Source organism: Phyllopteryx taeniolatus, chromosome 3 (assembly GCF_024500385.1).
Source record: "Phyllopteryx taeniolatus isolate TA_2022b chromosome 3, UOR_Ptae_1.2, whole genome shotgun sequence".
Classification (NCBI taxonomy): domain Eukaryota; kingdom Metazoa; phylum Chordata; class Actinopteri; order Syngnathiformes; family Syngnathidae; genus Phyllopteryx; species Phyllopteryx taeniolatus.
In genome coordinates, this window is record NC_084504.1 from 32,018,214 (window position 1) to 32,038,286 (window position 20,073).

At 43.9% G+C, this 20,073-nt stretch overlaps 1 protein-coding gene across 1 annotated transcript in view; it reads left to right on the top strand.

Moving 5' to 3' along the window:
• Positions 1 to 20,073, top strand: part of lmx1bb (LIM homeobox transcription factor 1, beta b) — a 45,205-nt gene that overhangs the window by 23,701 nt on the left and 1,431 nt on the right. The window contains exons 4-8 of the mRNA XM_061768727.1: positions 14,091 to 14,323; positions 16,391 to 16,569; positions 17,437 to 17,514; positions 17,886 to 17,952; positions 19,318 to 19,479. Coding sequence (XP_061624711.1) covers positions 14,091 to 14,323; positions 16,391 to 16,569; positions 17,437 to 17,514; positions 17,886 to 17,952; positions 19,318 to 19,479 — 719 coding nt within the window. The remainder of the gene's footprint in view (positions 1 to 14,090; positions 14,324 to 16,390; positions 16,570 to 17,436; positions 17,515 to 17,885; positions 17,953 to 19,317; positions 19,480 to 20,073) is intronic.

Here is a 20,073-nt window from a genome sequence, read left to right on the forward strand (position 1 = left end):
GAGGCAAAACAATAGAGGAGGCTGCAGGCGGACGGCCCGGGCTGCCGTGGAGCTGGCCCGCGCCACTTCCAAATGAAAGGCAGAGCCCGAGGCCATCGGGAGGGCGCTGGGGAGGGATGGGTCGGGGGGTTGCCGCCTTTATGTGGACAGCTACACCGGTTGCGGAACAGACACCCCTCTGACAGGCACCTGGGTAGGACAACGGCGAGAGAGAAGCCGGGAGGCGACGAGGCCTCGGGGCTGTCATTAGCTTGCTGGCAGAAAGGAAGATGAGCGCCCCGAGGACAGAGGAGCGACAGGTCCCCGCGGGACAGCCGCCTCGACCTCTCACTCCCCCGGGTCCGCGCCGGAGCCGGTGGCCTGTGTTCATCTATTAACCCCCTCCTCGCATCGACGCGCACTCAGAGCCTTTCGCTTTGCACCGGCGGCGGGAGGCTAACCTGTGGCGGCCGAACGTGCGCGCGCAAAAATGACATACAGACACGCCTCTGCTATTGTTTCTGCTCGCGTGTGTTTCAGCTGCGCCGCTCCTCCTCCTTCGCCTTCATTTATCACGCTGCAACATAAAGTGCTGCCACAGCATTATAGAAACAGCTGCTTTTCCAGACAGCCAGAGAGAATGGGCGACCCTCCAGCACACAAAGACGCGCGTGGCTCTAAAGAGGGTGTAAAATTTGTGCGAGAATGAAAAGCTTTTTCCTCGCGGAGAGGGCTGAACAGGGGTGTCAGACTTTGTCATCGCATCTGAAGACAAATCAGGATCCATATCAGCACAATAATGTCAACATTGAATGGCAGGGAGACGAACAATGTGCTCCTTTACAGCCAAATATGCATAACTACAGCTGCTGCCCTCTCTTAACAATTCATATCGAGCCATTAAACTGCGCCTTTTATACAAGATACAGACCTAAGTGTTACAAAAGTGTTCCTTTACAACCGCAGAAAAAAAAAAGTTTGTAGGTTTGCAGCTATAACAACTGAAACTCTTCTGAGAAGATTTCCTACTGGATTTTGGATTTTGGAGTGTGTCTGTTGGATTTTTTTGTGTATTCGTCCAGAGGAACATTTGTGAGGCTAGAGGTAACTCATGTTCTCTGGTCTAGTGAATCCTGAAGGTGTTTGATGGGGTTGAGGTCAGGGCTCTCCATTTTTTTGCACACTGACCTCATCCAACCTTCCCTGAGTGGTTTAGGCTCCTCTTGATGGATTGAAAAAGTTTTTGGTTTCTCGTGTTTGATACCATACTTGCCTTTTATTTGAATTCTTCACCAAAAAAACGTAACATTTAAAGCAGTATTTTCAAATCGTACAACTTCTGTATACTTTTATCCATGTCGTGTTTAAAAAAAACTAACAAACAAAACATCCACTTTGACATCCACTTTGCATTACACCTACAGTTTACCTGAAAAAAGAAAAAAAGAAAAGCCTGCTGTGTTCGGGGTCGTCACGCAGTCAATCGAAGACAACTGAGCTGACTCCAAGTCAGCGCCGTGGGGCCGTGCAGAAGCGTTGTCACTCGGTTTGCGGAGAGCGCAGACGTGCCGTGCCACGCTTCTGCCATTCCGCTCTTTGCCTCCGAGGCTCCACGTGGAGGAGAGAGAATTTTGTCCAACCTTTTCTCTCCCAGCTGGAGAGATGAGATTTTACACTCCGCCAAACACTTGACAGAGAAGTGCTCTCGTTGGAGTGTGCGAGTGTTTGTGTTTGTGTTTGTGTGATCAAGGGTGCGGGGCAGTCCGGGTAGGGTTTTTGAAAAAAAGGTCTCGTGAAAGAACAGGGAGAGCATCAGACAACTTCTTACTCAGACTTGCCCGAGGCCAAATGCATGCTTGAGTACTTTAAGACAAGCAGAGCAAAATACTTTCACAGAAACTTTAGCTGGCGTGATTGAGAGAATTCTTTCGCCTTCAAGACTCAACAGAAAAAACATTGTGAAAGCACGATGCCAGTTGAAGGAAAGATCTCAAAGGGAGACGATTCCCGTGTTGTCTTTCAATCCTAGGAAAGCGTTCACCCAGAAAATGTAATATTTCCTGGCATGAAGCGACAATCAGCTGGCCGCCGCCACTGCCACCTTTTGCTGTACAGCATTAAATCAAAGATGTATATATTGTGTTTTACAATAATACTTAAGTATATGCTTGATTTCATATGTACACGTGGAAAAAAAGGGATGCCTCGGAGAGTCTCTGTCATGGCACAAATGCACGAGTGCAGTCAACAAATGGAGCCAACACACGCTCTCCTTTTATTTCTCGCCAGTTTCCTCTCTTAATATTATATTATATTATATTAGAATATAGCTACAGCGGCCAGGGCAATCCATTTCTTTCTTGACAATCGCACCATGTGATTGACTCAATCTATGTGACTCAATAAAAAAGAATTTGGTACAGTACAAGTGTTGGCCCGAAATGTTGATTCCCAATATAAAGGTTCGGGGGTTCCGTTGCAGCGAGTTTGTAAAGGTTCCGGGGGCAACTGGTATAAAAAGGCCTAAAAAAAAAAAAAAAAAAATGTTGATATGAAAACAAAAGTTAGTAGTTGAAATCTTCCCAGCAAACTGCATCAGCACAACATTCTCAGTTTTTGTTCCTCCTCTTGTGGCAAATATAGTAGTAAGTATATGTCGCGCTTCAAACAAACAAGGACTTGAATAAGGAAGTGTCGATGAGGAGAACCGCAGCTTGGCTTGTCGTCTCCGTGGGGATGGTTTTGCGCACAACACATGCTGACAGCTAGTATCCCACATTAAAAAGAGGCTTTTGGTCACCATGGAACGATTTGGAGAGCAACGCAAGTGCAAAAAGGAAGTTGGAAGTGATGGAATTGGAAGTGTTAGTGGAAGAGGCCAACAAAGATATTCCAAAAATAACAATAATTTTAAGGAAGCCAGCAACCGCATAAAATCCATGCTTTGTTTGATCTAGCTGGCCCCGAATGTGTGGCAATTGGATGCAGGCTAGCACAGTAAAAAACCAACAAAAAGAAAAATCCTGCTGTAATTGAGTGTTGCACATACAGCTGAACGTTGAAAATGAAAACATGATAATGAATAATAATAACAACAATGATAATAATTATAATATTTGTGGTTGAGTTTGTTGTGTTGTAGAACTGCACTTACACAGGATTTGATACTGTCCGTGTATTGGGTCACATTAGATTGTGCGTTGATTGAAAACCCCAAATAATAATGAATAACCTTTCCATCTCTCGCCCCAAAGGCCGCTGGTTCTTGGAGGTGGTCTTAATAACGCGGCTCATACTCTTCAGTGAAACAGCAGGTTTTTGGTTTGCTCTGCGTGTGTGCGCGTGAGTGTATGTGTGTGCGTGCGCGCCCCTGTGTCTGTTTGACACATTCCAACACCCCGCACCCTTCTCCAAGGCACCTAACTACCGTTTGGTCACCATGGTTACAGCCATACATCCACGTCAGCTCTTCAGACATATTTGTTTGGCTAGTGTAGCTACGTCCTGACCAAAAAAAAAAAAAAAAAAAAAACACAGCTTTTTAGCATAACACCTGCTAATCTTGGGATTTTGTGCTTTGAAGAGGATTGCTGATCAGAAATTCAAATATATTAATTGAATGCTAATCTGAATGTTAATCCCCAGGGCCCCGGGTTTTAAAGCATCCTGTCTTTCAACAACTGTGTTTATTTTTCATTGGCCATCTCCTTTTTCATTTTCTCCAGCCTATAAATTTCCATGATATATTCTTCTCCCTCAAGACGATAAAAGGATGTCTTGTCGAGTGTGTGACCAAATTCTGGAACCATGTTTTGGATTTTTCAATAATTTGATCTATTTAGGACTGAATTTGATGTAGATACAGCTCACATTGGTCTCTCAAATGCCACAATTTGTCAACACCCTTTTCCCATAATTAAAATATTCATTTTGCCACTCTTTGTCGAAGGGCAATTTTCCTCACGTGGTAATTTTGTCTGATTGTCCGTCTGTTAGAATTTCCCAATGTAGATCTCAACTGCGTGATATTGTGCGGATGTAAGTATGTCGAAAAAGTGTGTTTTGTGTGTCTGTTTCACCAAGAGTCATTAAATGGAAAGAAAATAAGAGGAAAAAGGTGAGACGTCATCAAAAGATGTATTGCTTTCGGACACTTATTTTCTATGGTACACTATACTATAAATTCCTTTAAACTACATCCGCAAATGTCAGCATAGCTTAAAAAAAAAGAAGTTTGATTCGTTCAAGAATTTAACCACAGGTGAGTCGTCAAATTTAAAAAATTTAAAAAAATACAAAAATGTGTTTCGTGAGAAATTGTTTAAAATACTTTCCGTAGGGTCTCATTGATGTTGAGCAGCGTACTGTTCAACGAGGTTCTGCTTGTTGAGCCATGCGAGTATACTGTACATACTGTACACGACGGCGTAAACTTGCAGCAGTCAGTCCGCTAGGATCAAACGCGCGCACACAAACGCTGATCTTGCGAGCGACATCTCATTCCTGCTCGCCTCTTCAAACTCATTTTGCTCTTAGACGGAATCTCTGGTAGGTAAACAGAACCCCCTCATCCAATCCGTGTCCATCACAATGATCTCCAGATCATCTCAGCCCATTAAAAGCTGCTCAAACACTTCACTTTCCGCCAATACGCCAGAAGAACAGAAGATTGCCGAGAAAGAAAAAGGGAGGAAGGCAAAGGAGCTTTTGGAAGCCTTTCCCAGATTGTCTCCCATTCTTCTTTGATTCCTATTAATCCAGTATCTTCCAGCACTGGTAAACTCCTCGAGACGGACATTGCTTGGTTCGTGGCGGAAAGGGGTCAAGCTCCATTGGCCTCTACGCAGCACTGTGGAATTTTTCATTAGTGCACAGCTGGGTCACAAGTGGCTCCAAAGCCGTCTTAATATTGTGTAGACCCCCAGATTAGGAGGCAAGAAAAGAAGCCAAAGCGCGATGCTCTCCACCAGAGCCTGTCTTTGCATATTTGCAGACTTGTGCTTTGGAACACCTCATATTACTGTTTGTTTTATTTCTTACACCCACAACCTCCGGGTCAATAGTAATTATAAAGCCCTCCAACCCAAATGTTGTTTTTTAACCATTCCAGCACTCAATCGCCAAGTTTATCTTCATAAAAAAACATGAGTTTTCTCTTTCTAACAAGAATTAATGTGAACGTACTAAATTTGACTTTAACTGTGGGACATCTGTAAATTATAAGATTCAGAATCATGACTAGTCATTTAGATGTGTCAATCATTTAGTTGAGATACTACAAGTAAATACAATTAAAACATATGACTTTATGACATTACAATAATTCCACACATTTTTCTCTCTCGAATTTTGGGTTTGCCTGTTTTTAGTCTGCTCGATAATAATTCTGCTTTACGACTGGGCCTTCTGCGGTTGCGTTTGTACTGGAGTACATGTATTTAAAGGTCCTGATGTGGCCAAAATATGAAATACCTCTCGTATCAGGCCGTCCATTTCAACAGCGCGGCGAACTACAATATCAAAAACAAATGTGCTGATAAATCAGCGCCTCTCTTGTATTGTAAAGGCAGGATTTGTAGAAAGTTGCACGAGGGGGAACCATGTTTCTGTGTGCGGTTATAGTCACTTGGAGCTCGATAACATGTGATAGCCATTAGCCTTATTGTAGCCATCACTCTCCGTGCTCTCCTCGCGCTTTCAGAAGCTGCGATTGCTCCCAGTGGCTCGTCAAGCAGGGCCGGCCCTCAATTGTTAGCTGATGCATATTAGTTTGGAAGAGCAGGACGAACAGAAAAATAACACTGGGTTACAAGAAAAAATAATAATTCAATCTTGTCTCTGTTTTTCCAACGGATTTAGGACAATTTTGCATCGCTAAACCTGAAAATGTTTCTCTTGTTCAAGTCAGGTTTTTATGTTAAATTGATTTTGAAAAAAAAAAATCAGATTTCCTTACTAAGTCGCGTATATTTTTGTGACATTTTCGGTGGATTTTTTGTTCATATTTCTCATCTGAGATCGGTTTTTAAGAGAAAGCCCTGAGAACCCCTGATATACAGTGGAAAATACAAACATGTGGCCATAGTTCAAAAAGTTGACCTGATTGAGCAAAACCAATGTCAAAATTGTCCTAAATCAGAAAAAAAAAAATAATAAATCAATCTTAGATAATAAATGTTGCTAATTAGTGTAATCAGCACAGAATGCACGATAGTTGCTGGCACATGTACTTAGAAATATAATAATCATTTGACCTGATATGATATGATATGATGATGACGAGTTCAATTGAAGTATCGGATATTTTTTCCCCCAGAAAACTTTACAGTGATAATTTCCTCCTGATGATTCCATTGGCGCGGCCGTGTTTGTTACGAGGTGGGAACAAAATAAGCTAAACTTTAAATGTGACGTTGCACACATTTGACATCCTCAGGAACAGCAGCTGTCCAAACAGCATCCTATGTGCCTGTCTGCTTACTCTTCTATTTAGATGTGTACTTAGCCTCCACTGCTGCCCAGTACACTGTCCCTTTCACTCTGTCAGCTTTGTTCTACCTGTGTGGCTGGGAGGAGGATTATTTCCACCCTCAGAGAGGGAGCGGGAGAAAGAGAAGAGAGAAGAGAGCGAGAGAGAGAGAGAGAGAGAGAGAGATCCCATTTTCCCCTCAGACTCATTAGCAGATAGATGTGAATGAGAAGCAGCCGCTCACTTGGTACTGCAAGACAATTCTCGGTACACACAGCCCCGTGTGTAACATTATCGTATGCTTGCCCGACTTGCAAGGTAGAGAGAGTTACATGCAAGCTGTTTGCGTGTTTGGGCTTTGTGTCATCTGAAAAGTGACATCAGTTGAATAATGAAGGGAGGTTTCGGATTTCTTTGTGCAGCTGTGCAGTGTCCACGCGCAGATATCAGACCGAGATGCCGGCGACTCGTCTCGGGAGCCGCACATTCCTCAATTCGAGAGCTCACGCTGCCATAGAATGAAAGCGGCCATATTTATTTTCACACTAGCAGACTTGCGGGATAGATGATCCTGGAAAACACTTATCTCCAAACTAACCGTTAGCGGCGTGTTTTTAGAGATTCGGTGAAGATCCGTCGGGCGGCTTCCCCCCCCCGAGTGTTCTTTCTCCCGCTGAGACGTAACGCAGGTGCAGACGCGTGCACCGACACATCAAACACGTCTCTGCTATTATCAGGTCATCTCGTTCCTCCCCGGCGAGCTTAGGAGGCGGCCGCTGCTGCGCTTCGGGGAGGGCAAGCGGCTAAAACCCCGTGGCCAGAGCCGCGTGATGAAGAAGGCACCGTTGGGCCATTAACGGTGTACACATCTCTGCTTAATGTGTTTTACTTTTACCTGCTGGGAGTTTAATTAAAAAACAAAGAGCCTCAATTTAAAGGCCATTATTATGCTAATGTTGTAAGCATGGGAAGGTGATTAAGCAGCTTTTAGAACTGACTGCAGCTAGCCCTCGGGAGCAGAAGGATGGCACTTTTTATTTGGCTTCATTACTCTCCATGAATCTATAGAAATGCTGATAGTGTGAAACGAGGTCAGCCACTGAGATCTTTTACACACACAACAATATCGCATCAGTTTTTGGGGACCTTGCTTTCGTGGGGACCGCTGTGCGTCTTTCTTTCGTTTTCTTGTTTTTTTTTGAACAAATCAATATGGCAACGCAACATTCTTTGGAAAGCTACCTTTTTACCTCGCTATCAGCAAGAAATTATAGTTTTTTTTAATTCTGGTTACTATTTTAGGTGAGCAGGGTTGAGTGTACTGTATATAACAAAGTCATTTTAAAGGTTTAAATTTGCAAGTTTGAATCTTTTTTCATCTAAAACGTCTTTATGGACTCAAACGTTCCCGCTTTAAATTAACCTCTCATACTACTATTTAAGGATAAAACTGGAATGTTGCTTTCTTTTGCATGGTAACATCAACATTGTAAAATCCCCATTCATACAGACTTTACTAATCTGACTGAAATCATCATGTGGTTTGCATGTCTTGCACGCCCAGACTAAACTCGTAACAAACTTGAACTGTAACACTATTCACAGACAACTATTGACCAAAAGGATCATGGTGTTTTTTCTAAATATCCACTTTCAGACCATTTTTCAGACGTTCACATGTTTTCGTGCCTAAACATTCAGTTGTCAAAAATAATCGAGAAGTTGTCCCTAAATTTAGTTTCAGCAAAATGGGGGAAAATTTATTTAGGAGAAAAGGACAAGAAGAAGGAGAAAATTATATATATATATATATATATATATATATATATATATATAATTATTATTTTTTTGCAGCTATTTTTCAAGTGCAACAAAAATTGTACTCATGGAAACTTCCAAACGCAACTGTAATTTAATTACTAGGCTTTACACAATCAGGATTTTTGGGGCCAATCACCGATCAGCGAGTTTAAAAAAACGATAACCGATCACCGATCCGATCACATGATGGAGGAACGTGCCTATTTAAATGACCTGTTCATTTACTGTATATACTTGTGTACTTAATTGCTCCCAAAATTATATTTACAATAAATAATGTCTCTTTGTTCGCCTATTTATGCCAGTGAGGCATAGTGACAGACAGAACAAATGGTAAATGGTCTTCTATTAGATGGCAGGAAGTAAATACAGAAATTAATGTCTCCACCTTTTGTGACATTTTTGTTTGTTGGTGTGCCATGAGATTTTTCAATTATAAAATATGTTCCTTGGCTCTGTAAAGGTTGGAAATCACTGCTCTACTCAGATCATGTATTCTAATCAGTCAGGTCAAACCAGCATTACAACGTGACAGAAATAATGGCTGCTAACTTACTGTAATTAAATTACTTTATTTTTAATTAAATGACTTCACCCACAACGGAACTTTAGAGCATGATTCGACAGAACGGCGGCATGTTTACGTCCAACCGTTCGTGGTACCACGAGCTCGCTAGGCTACATAAGGTTTTTGTTGCCTGCTTGCGAGCCGTATCGTATAAAAAGTACGTGAACATACCTCACGCGAGCCTTAAACGAACGTCCTCTCCTGTCCTGTCATGTTTGTCCCCATTTTGTCCTTATAACAGTCGGCGCGATCCACTCTTGTTGTCATCGCCACGGTAACGAGTGTATCCGGTCGCATTTGAGTTGACAAGATAAAGCCCAATGATCGTAAAAAACGGAATACAAGATTCTATTGCAGTAGTCTGAGCAAATTTGTCTTGCAGTCTGATCCGGGCATTACGTGTTGTCTGCCTTAGACGTGTTGTCTGTTCCACACCGCCGACGTTTTTTTATTTTTTTATTTTCTTGATTGGCCGTCAGATATTTACAGTACTACGTCAACAGACACGCGACAAGGCTAAAAATAAACTGGCTTTTGGATTCAAATATACTGCGCACGATGGTGACGCGGAGTAAATGTCTTTTGCGGAGCCGATCAATCAGAATCAGAATCATCTTTATTTGCCAAGTCTGTCCAATGACGTCATTGATCGGATCGGCGAATTATGACATTAAAGCCGATCAGCCGATCAGCATAAAATGCTAATTATCGGCCGAGATAAAATCGGTGTAAGGTCTATTAATTACCCTTTTTTTTTCCTAGTAATGTAATGGATTACAATTACATACAATTATCAATTTGATTACATACTCTCGTTCCATGTAATGAGTTGCTCGGCAACCCCGCGTGTCACCAGCTTTCTCCCGAGACCTTGTTCTGACCTGTCGCACAGTCATCGCGTCACACCCTCGCATGATTGGCGTGGCCGCAGGCCGCCTAGCCAAAACAATCTTAAAAGTAATAGTTTACAGCTGCTGCCGGGATAATCCTCGTCCCCTCGGGCTCGCATGAGAGTCGCTGACATAAGAGGCCGAGATGTATTGGTCCCGAAACCTTTGTTTTGCGATTTCTCTGAGTCCCGGTCAGCAAAATCCGAGTGCGTCGGTCGCACGTGTTGCTAAATGTAGCGTGATGATCAAGCGGCGTGAGTGGCTTCGTATTCAGCACCCCCGTCCTCCCCCCCCCCCCCCTCTTACTTCTCACTTTCTTTCATCCTGTCCAGTCCTCCTGATGCTTATCACTGCAGCAGAAGCATTAAATGCAACGTCTGTGGAAGGGAAATCATTGGCAACATGTGGTGAGAGCTTAAGATGTTGTCACACTTTAACTTGCCTGTAATCTGCTCAAAGGGAGCGTGCATAGTTCTCCAGTGCCCGTAAAAAAGGGGGAAGAAGAAGAGCGAGAAGACACTGAAGTCTCTCAGCTGCACTTGGCCAGCCTGAAGTGTTCTGCAGACAAAATAAGTGCTGCTCCCTCTTGGCCTTGTCTTCTATACAATACTTTTTTGTACTCTTGGCTGTTTCTTTTTATGTTGACTAAAAAACACCGCCTTACTTTAAAACCAGTGTGATAATCTGTCAGAGCCGATGAACTCGATCACAGATAAATTGAGAAAGCGGAGACAAGGGATTACAGGTATGTGGACACAGGATTAAAAAGAAGGACGTGATGAGTCCTCCTGGAGCCATCTTTGCGCTGCGATCGGCCTTTTTTCTTTCGTTTATGAGTCCAGCGGGGCGGCCGGGGTAAATATTGACGGCTCTCCGCTTGAGATGCGGCCATTGATCCACAGAGGAGGCGCTCATCCCTTGATCCGTGCGCTCAGGTGTGGGAGGAGGAAAGTGAAAGGCGTTATGGGAATTGTTGATGCCGGTGGTCCTCCCTGCGACAGTGGGAGTCAAATTACGCAAGCAGCTGCATGTCCGTACGGTCAGACGGTGGTTCACGGAGAGGTTGGACAAGACAAAATATCCGAGATGAAAAAAAAGCCTTTGTGGAGCTTGCCTTCCTTGATACTTCAACAGAAAATAAATCTACCTCCACCTTTTTCCAACACAAAAACATACAACAGTTTCTGCATATTGGAGTTCAATAGTTTCAATAGCCACAATCAATATTTGGATAGAATAGCCCAAACTGTTGCAATATATTATACAACATTTGCACCTTTGCGCTCATCCACAACTGTACTTTTATCTTATTTTGTTACTTTTTGTTTTAAATGACAGTTGCTGTATTGCCATGACTATTTATTTTTGATTAGTATGACTTTTTTAAGTCTTGAGACTTACGGGACCTTGGGTCTCACGTTTCGTGCCAAATGATGTGTAAATGTGTGTTGGCGTGACAATTCAAGTCCTCGAATGCTTGAAATATTTCACGTACACACGACCACTCGCACAGCATAATGAAAGACTCGTAAAGAGCCGTAGCCATGCGAGCCATGTATAAATGGTAACAATAATCAGCCGCCTGCTCAAAATTCCATCCCGACACATTTCCATCTTTTATGAAGCGGGACGTCCCGGTTTCGATTTGGACTCTCGCAACGTGACCGCACTTCTGCTTCTTGTCGACATGAAATCATATTTTTTTATGTCCTCTCCTCTGGCCCGCCTCCCGCCGGCCCCGGACCTCAAACCGCTAATCAGGTAATGTCGGGGAGGTTGAATGGCGAGCCTCCCCCCGGTCAACCTTCACTGCTCACACAGCGGTGTTGTTTTAAAGAGCATTCTTTAGCAGCTGAACTTGGAAAGGTATTAAAGTGGGATTAGGCTCCTCCACAATCCACTGCTTGTGTCATTCAGGGGGTTTGTGTTCAGCTCTCCCCACTGCCACCTCCCCACTCCTCTTCTGTTTGATTGTGGCGAGCCGCAGGAGTGGGCCCGACTGTGCCTTTCAAAGGAGAGGGGTAGGGTTAAATCTCTAGTCCACTGCTCCCTGCTAATTCTCCTTGTTCCTTAGAGAAGGATTTACTTCTGCTGCCAGCTTCTCAAAGGCCCTCTCTGCCCATCCGAAAAGTCGCCGTTGCCTTCCTGTGGAGGTGTGGTTGCCATAGAGGGGGCGTCACGCATGGCTTTTCCATCTGAACCCCGCAGAGAATGGGGACCGGGGGCTGGAAACAGGCAGAAAGTCCGGATTAGAGTCGAGGACAAAGCAGGACAGGAAGATTCCAGAAGGGACGAATAGGAATTACAGCAGCAAAAATAATGCAAAGTGACAGAGAGGGGAAATAGAAAAATAATGGCTTACAAGATTAGACTCGGTGCACGGAGGAGAAGAAAGGAAAAGGGGCTGAATGAGAATGTTTTCATCGAGATGAGAAGATTCGAGACAGCGGCTGTAGGTGAATGCAGAATCCTGGACATATCAAAAGCGTGCTAACAAGTCATTTCCTCGACTTTTCGCTCTCTTTCTTAGCCTAAGCCGTCAATCATTAGCTAAACATTAGCGCTGGGAACTTGACAGATTCATCACTTCGTTCCACTGATCCCAGCATGTAACACATTAATCCTTCTAAAAATGTCAAACTAGTCCTTGAATATTCCGTTTTATGGGGTTGAGACTGTGCTTTGTTTAAATTTATTCTGCACTTTTTTTTCGTTTTTTTTTAATTTTTTTTTATTAAAAATGTTTTTGTTTTTTTTTTCCTTTTCTCTAGTGGACAAGCATGGTGGTTTGTTTGGAAGCTCCATCCAGCTTGGCAGGTCACTTAAGACTTTTAGAAACTTGCCAGCATTTTTTTTCATGGGATTATTCTTGAGGTTTTTCCATCGAAGTCGAATAATAATCTTCTTAATTTATTGTAATAAATGAAAGATTATAGGATTTTATGAACCTTGCTAGGTCTGTATTGGCTGAAATGTTAATAAAGTATGAACAAGTTCCATACAGTGCACTGTGTGATCTGACAAATACATCGGATTATTTGGATTAGAGTTGATGGGCTAATTTTATAGAATAACCTATCAATTGTTGATGTGTAATTAAAGTAACATTAAAAGCTGCTTCCGGCGAGCAATGTGCGACGCAATCATTTTAAAATGGCCGCATACAGACAAGAATAGAAAGCACGTCTTTCCGGCCTGCATACAGCTGCCCGATGCTGCTTGCACACGTGCGAACACAGACAAACACACACACGCCCTATCAAATCTCAATCAGCTCCTAGAACTAAATTACCATAACAAAAGCCCCCTCCTCTCATATTTACATTCATCACCATCGCTCATCCCTGCCCCGAAACAGTCGACGATGTTCAATAGTCCTCTCGTCGCCTCCCTGCTTGGCACAATGAAAAAGACGTTCACCACAAATAGATAGGCGGCTGCCAGCTGCCTTCCTGACCGCGGCAAACAAAGAAGCCGTTAATAAATCCAGCTTTACGGCCGGACAACGTCAACCGCGCTCCCTGGATTCTTGCTTCATTTTACGAAATCAAATGACTCTCCGTCTCCAATCCGAAAAACGCAAACATCTCGCAAAAGACGATTGAGGCGGTGTCGCAGCACAGACGCATGATGTCAGGCAGTTAGATCAGATACAGTCAGCACTGAATCATCCGTTCTGAGAAGATATCTGATGCATATAGAATTGTGTGGATATGAAACAAACGTGTTATCTCTTGGCAAAATCTTGATCGCGGTCATACAAGGTTGGGGGTCGTTGCTCTTTTATTCTGCTTTTTGGGTGTCCATGAATTTGCTTGGCCAGTGACGCCGAGCACCGTCCTTTGTGCGGAAGCGCCATTTCCATGTCTACCCAACGCAGACCTCCACCCGGGCCTCACGCAACTCAACGGAATCAGCACTGGGTAGAAGCCCACCTCCGGCATATCGCCGGCGTCAAGCAGAATCCTCACGTCTTCAGAACCATCACTTTTCAGGAACCCCCCCCCCAACTAACGCATGTCTGTTGAGCCATTAACGTTTACGCGGCAAAGAGAGCAAAACATTTTCAACACTTTCGATTGGTGACTAATTTGTGAAAGTGATAGACCCACGTGGGGATGATGAGACACATCCAGACACTGAACCCTAAATTGTTCCCTGTGGCTCTGGCAGCGCCTTGCATGGCAGCAGTCGCCCATTAGTGTATGAATGTGTGGGTGAATGTGAGGCTTTGTGACGGTGTAGATAAAGCGCTATATAAGTGCAGGCCATTGGCATACACTGATAAAAATTGTAACCTTATGAACTCATTCACGTGTCGGCATCTTGGAGGTAAATATATCCTTCCCCCTCCCCCCCACAGATTGTTTGCAACCAAGTGCAGCGGCTGCACGGAGAAGATCGCTCCGACGGAGTTTGTGATGCGAGCTCTGGAGTGCGTCTACCACCTGAACTGCTTCTGCTGCTGCGTGTGCGACCGCCAGCTTCGAAAAGGCGACGAGTTCGTCCTGAAGGAAGGTCAGCTGCTGTGCAAGGTGGACTACGAGAGGGAGAAGGACTTGCTCAGCTCGGTCAGCCCGGACGACTCAGACTCAGGTCAGCCCCGCGCGCCCTCTCGCAGCAGAGTGACAACAGCACTGCGGTGCGATGGTCACATGGCACCGAGGCGTTGGCTTTTGCGCGTGCTGCGCCGTTGCAGTGGCAGCCAGCTCGGAGGTGCTAAATAGCGTTCGCATGCCATACGCTCACTGACCACAACATTAGGTACACTCACACAGTGCTGCTAGTACCCTCAAGTACAATATCACAGATAGTTTAACACGTTATGTTTACTTTGGAGGTGTGGGCAATTTTGAGCGTCATCTTAATTTTAGAGCAGTTTTCATTTAACAACGTGAATGAGGGAGGGTCGCCGCTTCGTTCATCGTTGGTCGGATGTTTTCTGGTGGTCAGAGGGGCCGCAGGTGCAGAATGGCAGCCACGCTTCCGTCAGACTGCCCCCTGCAGGGCAGCTGTGGCTACGCAAGTAGCTTACCACCACTCGGGTGCGACTGTGGAGTGAATGAATGAATGATGTGTGCAATTGCCAAGCGGCTTTGAGTGCTTTGAAAAGAAGCTATATATAAGTGGTACACATGAATTATTATTATTATTATTATTATTAAATCCCTCATGGGATTAATAAAGTATTATTTATCCTAAGATAAGTGAAACAAAAATGTATGTGCACCTTAATTGCGGGTGTGCACCAAAATGAAATGCATTTTTTCTTTTCCCATGTCAACACCCCACAAAGGTTTGGACAAAAATCCTTAGTAACTCAGTCATCATCAAAACTTCCTCATACAGCTCTTGTGTTGGATTGTGCAGGTGGAGCTCAAGATCTGCTCCGTGAGCGTATAGGAAACCGTGCTTCACCTTTAAACAGCTGCAATTTACTAGACACCGCTTGCCGTTAAAGCTTCCAACATGACTTGATCTGTTGTTTTTGTAGCGTTCTAATTCGAGCAGGGAGCCCAAGTTTACGATACAGTAGGAAGTGGATCCAGCAGTCAGCCAAGCCCCTCTTTTCTAACGGCTCCGTGCGTGGGCCGGCTGTGGTGCTGGAAAGAATTAAATCACTGTATCATGGTGAGTGACAGAGGGATTTGGGGCCGATCCGCAGAAAGCCTGCCTCGCCGCTCTTATCAGCTGGAGTGTTCCTCGCCTATAGACAATGAGGCAAGTCGCCAAGTCGCACTGTTCACCACCATCTGGCTCCCATTTAAACATGCACAAAAGCGGGGAATTTGTCAAATACATCTGTGCCTGTGTCAACTTTTGTCAACTTGTGGGAATATTTGCTCTGCCTCATCCTTGCTCGCTCGTGTCCCCGAGTATCGCGCAGGCTTTTGTGCGTGTCTCCAAATTTCGAGATGGAGAAAATGTTGACATGAACAGAGGTTAACCTCAGTATGTGGTAGACAAAATGTATATTTGCAGTGGACAAATGTTGTTACATATCGGAACCAGACACTGAGACATCATGTGTGCCTCTCCTGAAAAATCCGATTTAGGTCAGTTTCATTCAAATTCAATTGGGATTTGTGATTATTTCACTTGAGAACAAAATAAATGATACATTGTTATTCCATGTATGTCCACAGCAGACTTTTAGGGGTGTTCTTTTCGTTTCATATTTTATTTTATATAGACTCATTTGAATGAAATTTACTTCGCCAAATATGCTGCTCTTGATGGATAAAAAAAAAGTTCATCTTGTTTTGATGCTTCGACGCATTCCCCATATGTTCGAGCAGTGCCTCTGTTACGCTCAACATCGTATTCTTATCAGAGATTGATTTTGTGCAAATCAGCTAAAGCTGAGGGCAATATGTCAGAAGTGACACAGTGTCCAGTTCACTGACAAATGAACATACTTTCCTTTTCTGTGCGCTGCGAGCACACGCTTTGTGAGTGCAATCATGCATGAGGCGGGTTTCTTTTGAAACTAATGGATAACACCGTACACAAAACACACGCGTCTCCTTTCATTGCGCATTTGCGGTGGGTGCCAATCTCCTGGAAGAGGCGAGAACAAAACTATAGTCATCAGTAGCCCGTCACTGATAAGAAAGAAAAAAAAGCTCAAACACAGACTGACGACGCAAACCTTTTTTGCAGAAAAAAGTGACGAGGAGGAATTGGACATCAAGCCAGAGAAAGGAGGCATAGGAGCCCAGGGGAAAGGAGACGACAGCAAGGATCCCAGGAGACCCAAAAGGCCACGGACCATTTTGACCACTCAGCAGAGACGAGCCTTCAAGGCCTCCTTCGAGGTGTCCTCAAAACCTTGCAGGAAGGTTTGTGTCAGGCAGGCAGGCAGGCGCCAATAAACAATGCGGGGATGCATTTGGGTCACGTCGCCAGTTCAATTCATTTCATTTCATTCATTTTGATCATAAAGGTCATCAAAGCTGCAGTGCATTCAAGTCTGGATTGACTTTCGAAGTGGTTTTGTTCAAGCTGGTGTAAAAGCCGTTGAAAAGCACCGAATGACATAACGCTATGGAAAAACGGTCGAGCCTTTCTGGGCCTTAAACCATCTAACTTTTTTTTTTTTTCTTGGTTAAAAAAAAAAGAAACATTTTCCCCCCGAGCCACGACTGACACAATGCTGATTAAACCTATCATCACCTCGAACATCTTGTTGTATTTTTTTCAGTATTTGACTTCTTCAAAGCGCGGCGCCATGTCGCGTGTAAAAAGCTCACGTGTAACATATTATTTGGCATTTCTGTAGCAGAAAGTAATCATCCAATAGTTACTGTGTCAATGAAAACTAATAATAGTCATTGCAGCGAATGAACAAAACCCCCTTTGCTGCCCAACAAGGTGCCTGATGTAAAATAAAAATGCACAAAACGCAGTTATAGGGAATTTATAACAATTGCCTCTTCTCCTCTTTTCTCCACATTGGCTGACCTTCAAAACAGAATAAATCTGTTGTCGACCGTTGTAGAATCATCGACTTCATATCGAAGCGACAGTTTCTGTTTTTGTAATACTGAATTCCAGCCTAGGGGGCGACAGAAGTTACATCTTAGAGCTTTCAAACACATTCAAAGCTTTGAAGCGGCCAGCGGGCAAAGCCCGTATTCTATCACGATGGTGTATGTTTTTTTTGTTTTGTTTTGTTGCTCACGATGCGATAAAATCGCTGTCTTCAGGTGAGGGAGACGTTGGCTGCAGAGACAGGACTCAGTGTTCGGGTGGTCCAGGTGTGGTTCCAGAACCAGCGAGCTAAGGTGGGAGAAATGAAGCCGTTTGCCGACGTACCGAACAGCCCTTTCCCATCTTGAATTTACAGAACGAGTCCAGAGGATAAATCAGCAAAACGATGCGTGTTCAAATTATCACTGCATTCCTTTCCACAATGCTAAAGGAAATGAAATATCACTTGAAGTTGCAAATCTAGCGCACCGATGCACTAAATGTCTACGCCCTCCCTCGGGCCGATGACTATCTCGCCAAATCCTTTGATAGTTGACAATGAAATGCACTCTGATACAGATTTGATGCGGTTCACGCCAGGGTGAAAAGCGAGACGCGTCCTTTGGAAATGAAAGAGCGCATGTTAGTTTTGGGAGTTCCTCACAACTTTGACTCTTTCGTTTAGATGAAGAAGTTGGCCAGACGGCAGCAGCAACAGCAGGAACAACAGAATTCCCAGCGACTCGGGCAAGGTAGCGACTCACTACACACAAGCAGATTTCAAGCATCGCTCTTTGGATGCATAGCTACTGGCTTTCAGAACATTGGCAAACATTATTTTGAGTCAGCAATAAAGTGTAGCTTGTGTTTTTTTCCCCTCTTCTCCCCAAAAAGGTGTTCCTTTTCAAAATATAGAATATTTGCATATTTTCTTCAATAGTAGCAGCACACGTAGAGTGTTGTTATTATTATGATCTGTCGTTATAATTATACCATCGTAATCACAAGTCACGCTACGTTACACACACCACACTCACTGTGTGAAGCGATAATCTTTTTAATGCAGGAAAATGTATAAATATTGACTTGAAGTTTGACATTTTAATCATGTCCTTATGACAGAGATGTTCCATGCAGGATGTGTTTTACGTGAACATCGAGCCACGATGAGCACATAAAAGAGCAGCACTAAAGTAGCACTAAAATATCATTCAAGCGCTGAATCGAAAAGGATCTCCCCCTTATGTTTCTTTACTGCTCACAATTAGTTTGAATTCCCTCCAGAAGAAAATGTGACGCTACGTTTTTAAATACACGTGCTTCCTAGATATATAAAGTGCGAACAAAAACACACCCAAAAGCAATTCAAAAGTCACTCTGTTGAATCTTAAATTCCAAAGTGAATGTAGAAAGAGCATGTGGAATGTATGACCTTTCGTGAACAAGTGCGGGGTTTGGCCTGGAATAGGAAGAAACCCTCAGAGGCGCGTTGATCTCCATCGGTCACTTTGCGGAAGGGTGCTTGGGAAGGCAATCGGCTTGCAGGACTCTCGCCGAGTACGTTTGACAAGGTTTCCAAGGTAACGCGAACAAAAGCATGCGAGCCAGTTTGCTATTTGGAGGTTGCCGCCGTCTCACAAGAACTGCACTTTTTTTCATTTCGTTAGTATCGCTTGACGAGCTCAAAAAATGTCTCCATAATTCTACACCTCGAAAGATACCAACCTCCAGAAATGTCGCCTGAATGTTGTCATTAAGAGCCCCGCCATGTCCCGTTTAATAGGATCTTCGACCCTATTGGGTAACGTAAACCCCCAAAAGTTATCATTCTCATACATACAGGGCTGTAATTATAAGATTCAAATTGTTATATTGTTTGGAATGACAAATAGACACATTTTCTTCAGTAAAAAAAAGAAGAATGAATGACATTTGCAATTAGAAACAATGGATTCTGATGAGTGCTCTTTAAAAAAAAGATAATCATAAAAAATACTGAAAAAATGTTCTTATTGACAGGAGCCTGCAAGCAGATGAATCTTGAATTGAGACAACAATTGTTCCCGTTCAAGCTGACCTACGTGTCGGCGTGTAACCTTGTGCAAACTTTCTTGCAGAAGTCCTGTCCAATCGGATGGAGGGGATGATGAGCTCCTTCACACCTCTGCCTCCGCCGCAGCAGCAGCTGGTCGCCATGGATCAGAACGGCTACAGCACAGACCCCTTCCAACAGGGGCTCACCCCCCCGCAGATGCCCGGGGACCACATGAACCCGTACGGTGAGCGACCCTCGCTTGATCGCTCGTGGCCTGGAACGTATTTCCCATTTCCGTTTCCGATTCGGGGATCACGTGGTTTCAAGTTTTGAGACGTCGGCGGGTAAAGACGTGTTCGGTCGGCGAGGGGCTCGTATCTGCCAGCGCGTCAGGAGGCCAGCGCAACTACTCGCACAATTTGCAAAGACATCAAATTGCAAAGGGGACGAGGGGGAAAATATCAGTCAATCAAGTTTGAATCCACAGGATGTAACCAGAATAACACTTTTCAGAGCGATCTCCTCAACAAACCCCAGAGGGACCATTTCCTCAAGTTCATAACGTCCTTATAATTTGCCTCCGTTTAGTTCTTCTTCTTGATAGGAAGAACCCAAATCCCCGCTCTCATCACTCTCCTTCGGTTTGGGGAAAAGAACAATATTGCCAAGGCATTAAAAGATATGTCTCAAAACACTGTCCCCATTTTGTGCACTATCATTAAGATCCAGAGTGTAATAAAGTTAACTATTCCCAATAGAGAAATAACATGTTGAGCTTTTATGAAAGGCGTAAACAGTTGCTATTAGCCAGCTCTTTGAGGAGGACGCCCCTTGTTTA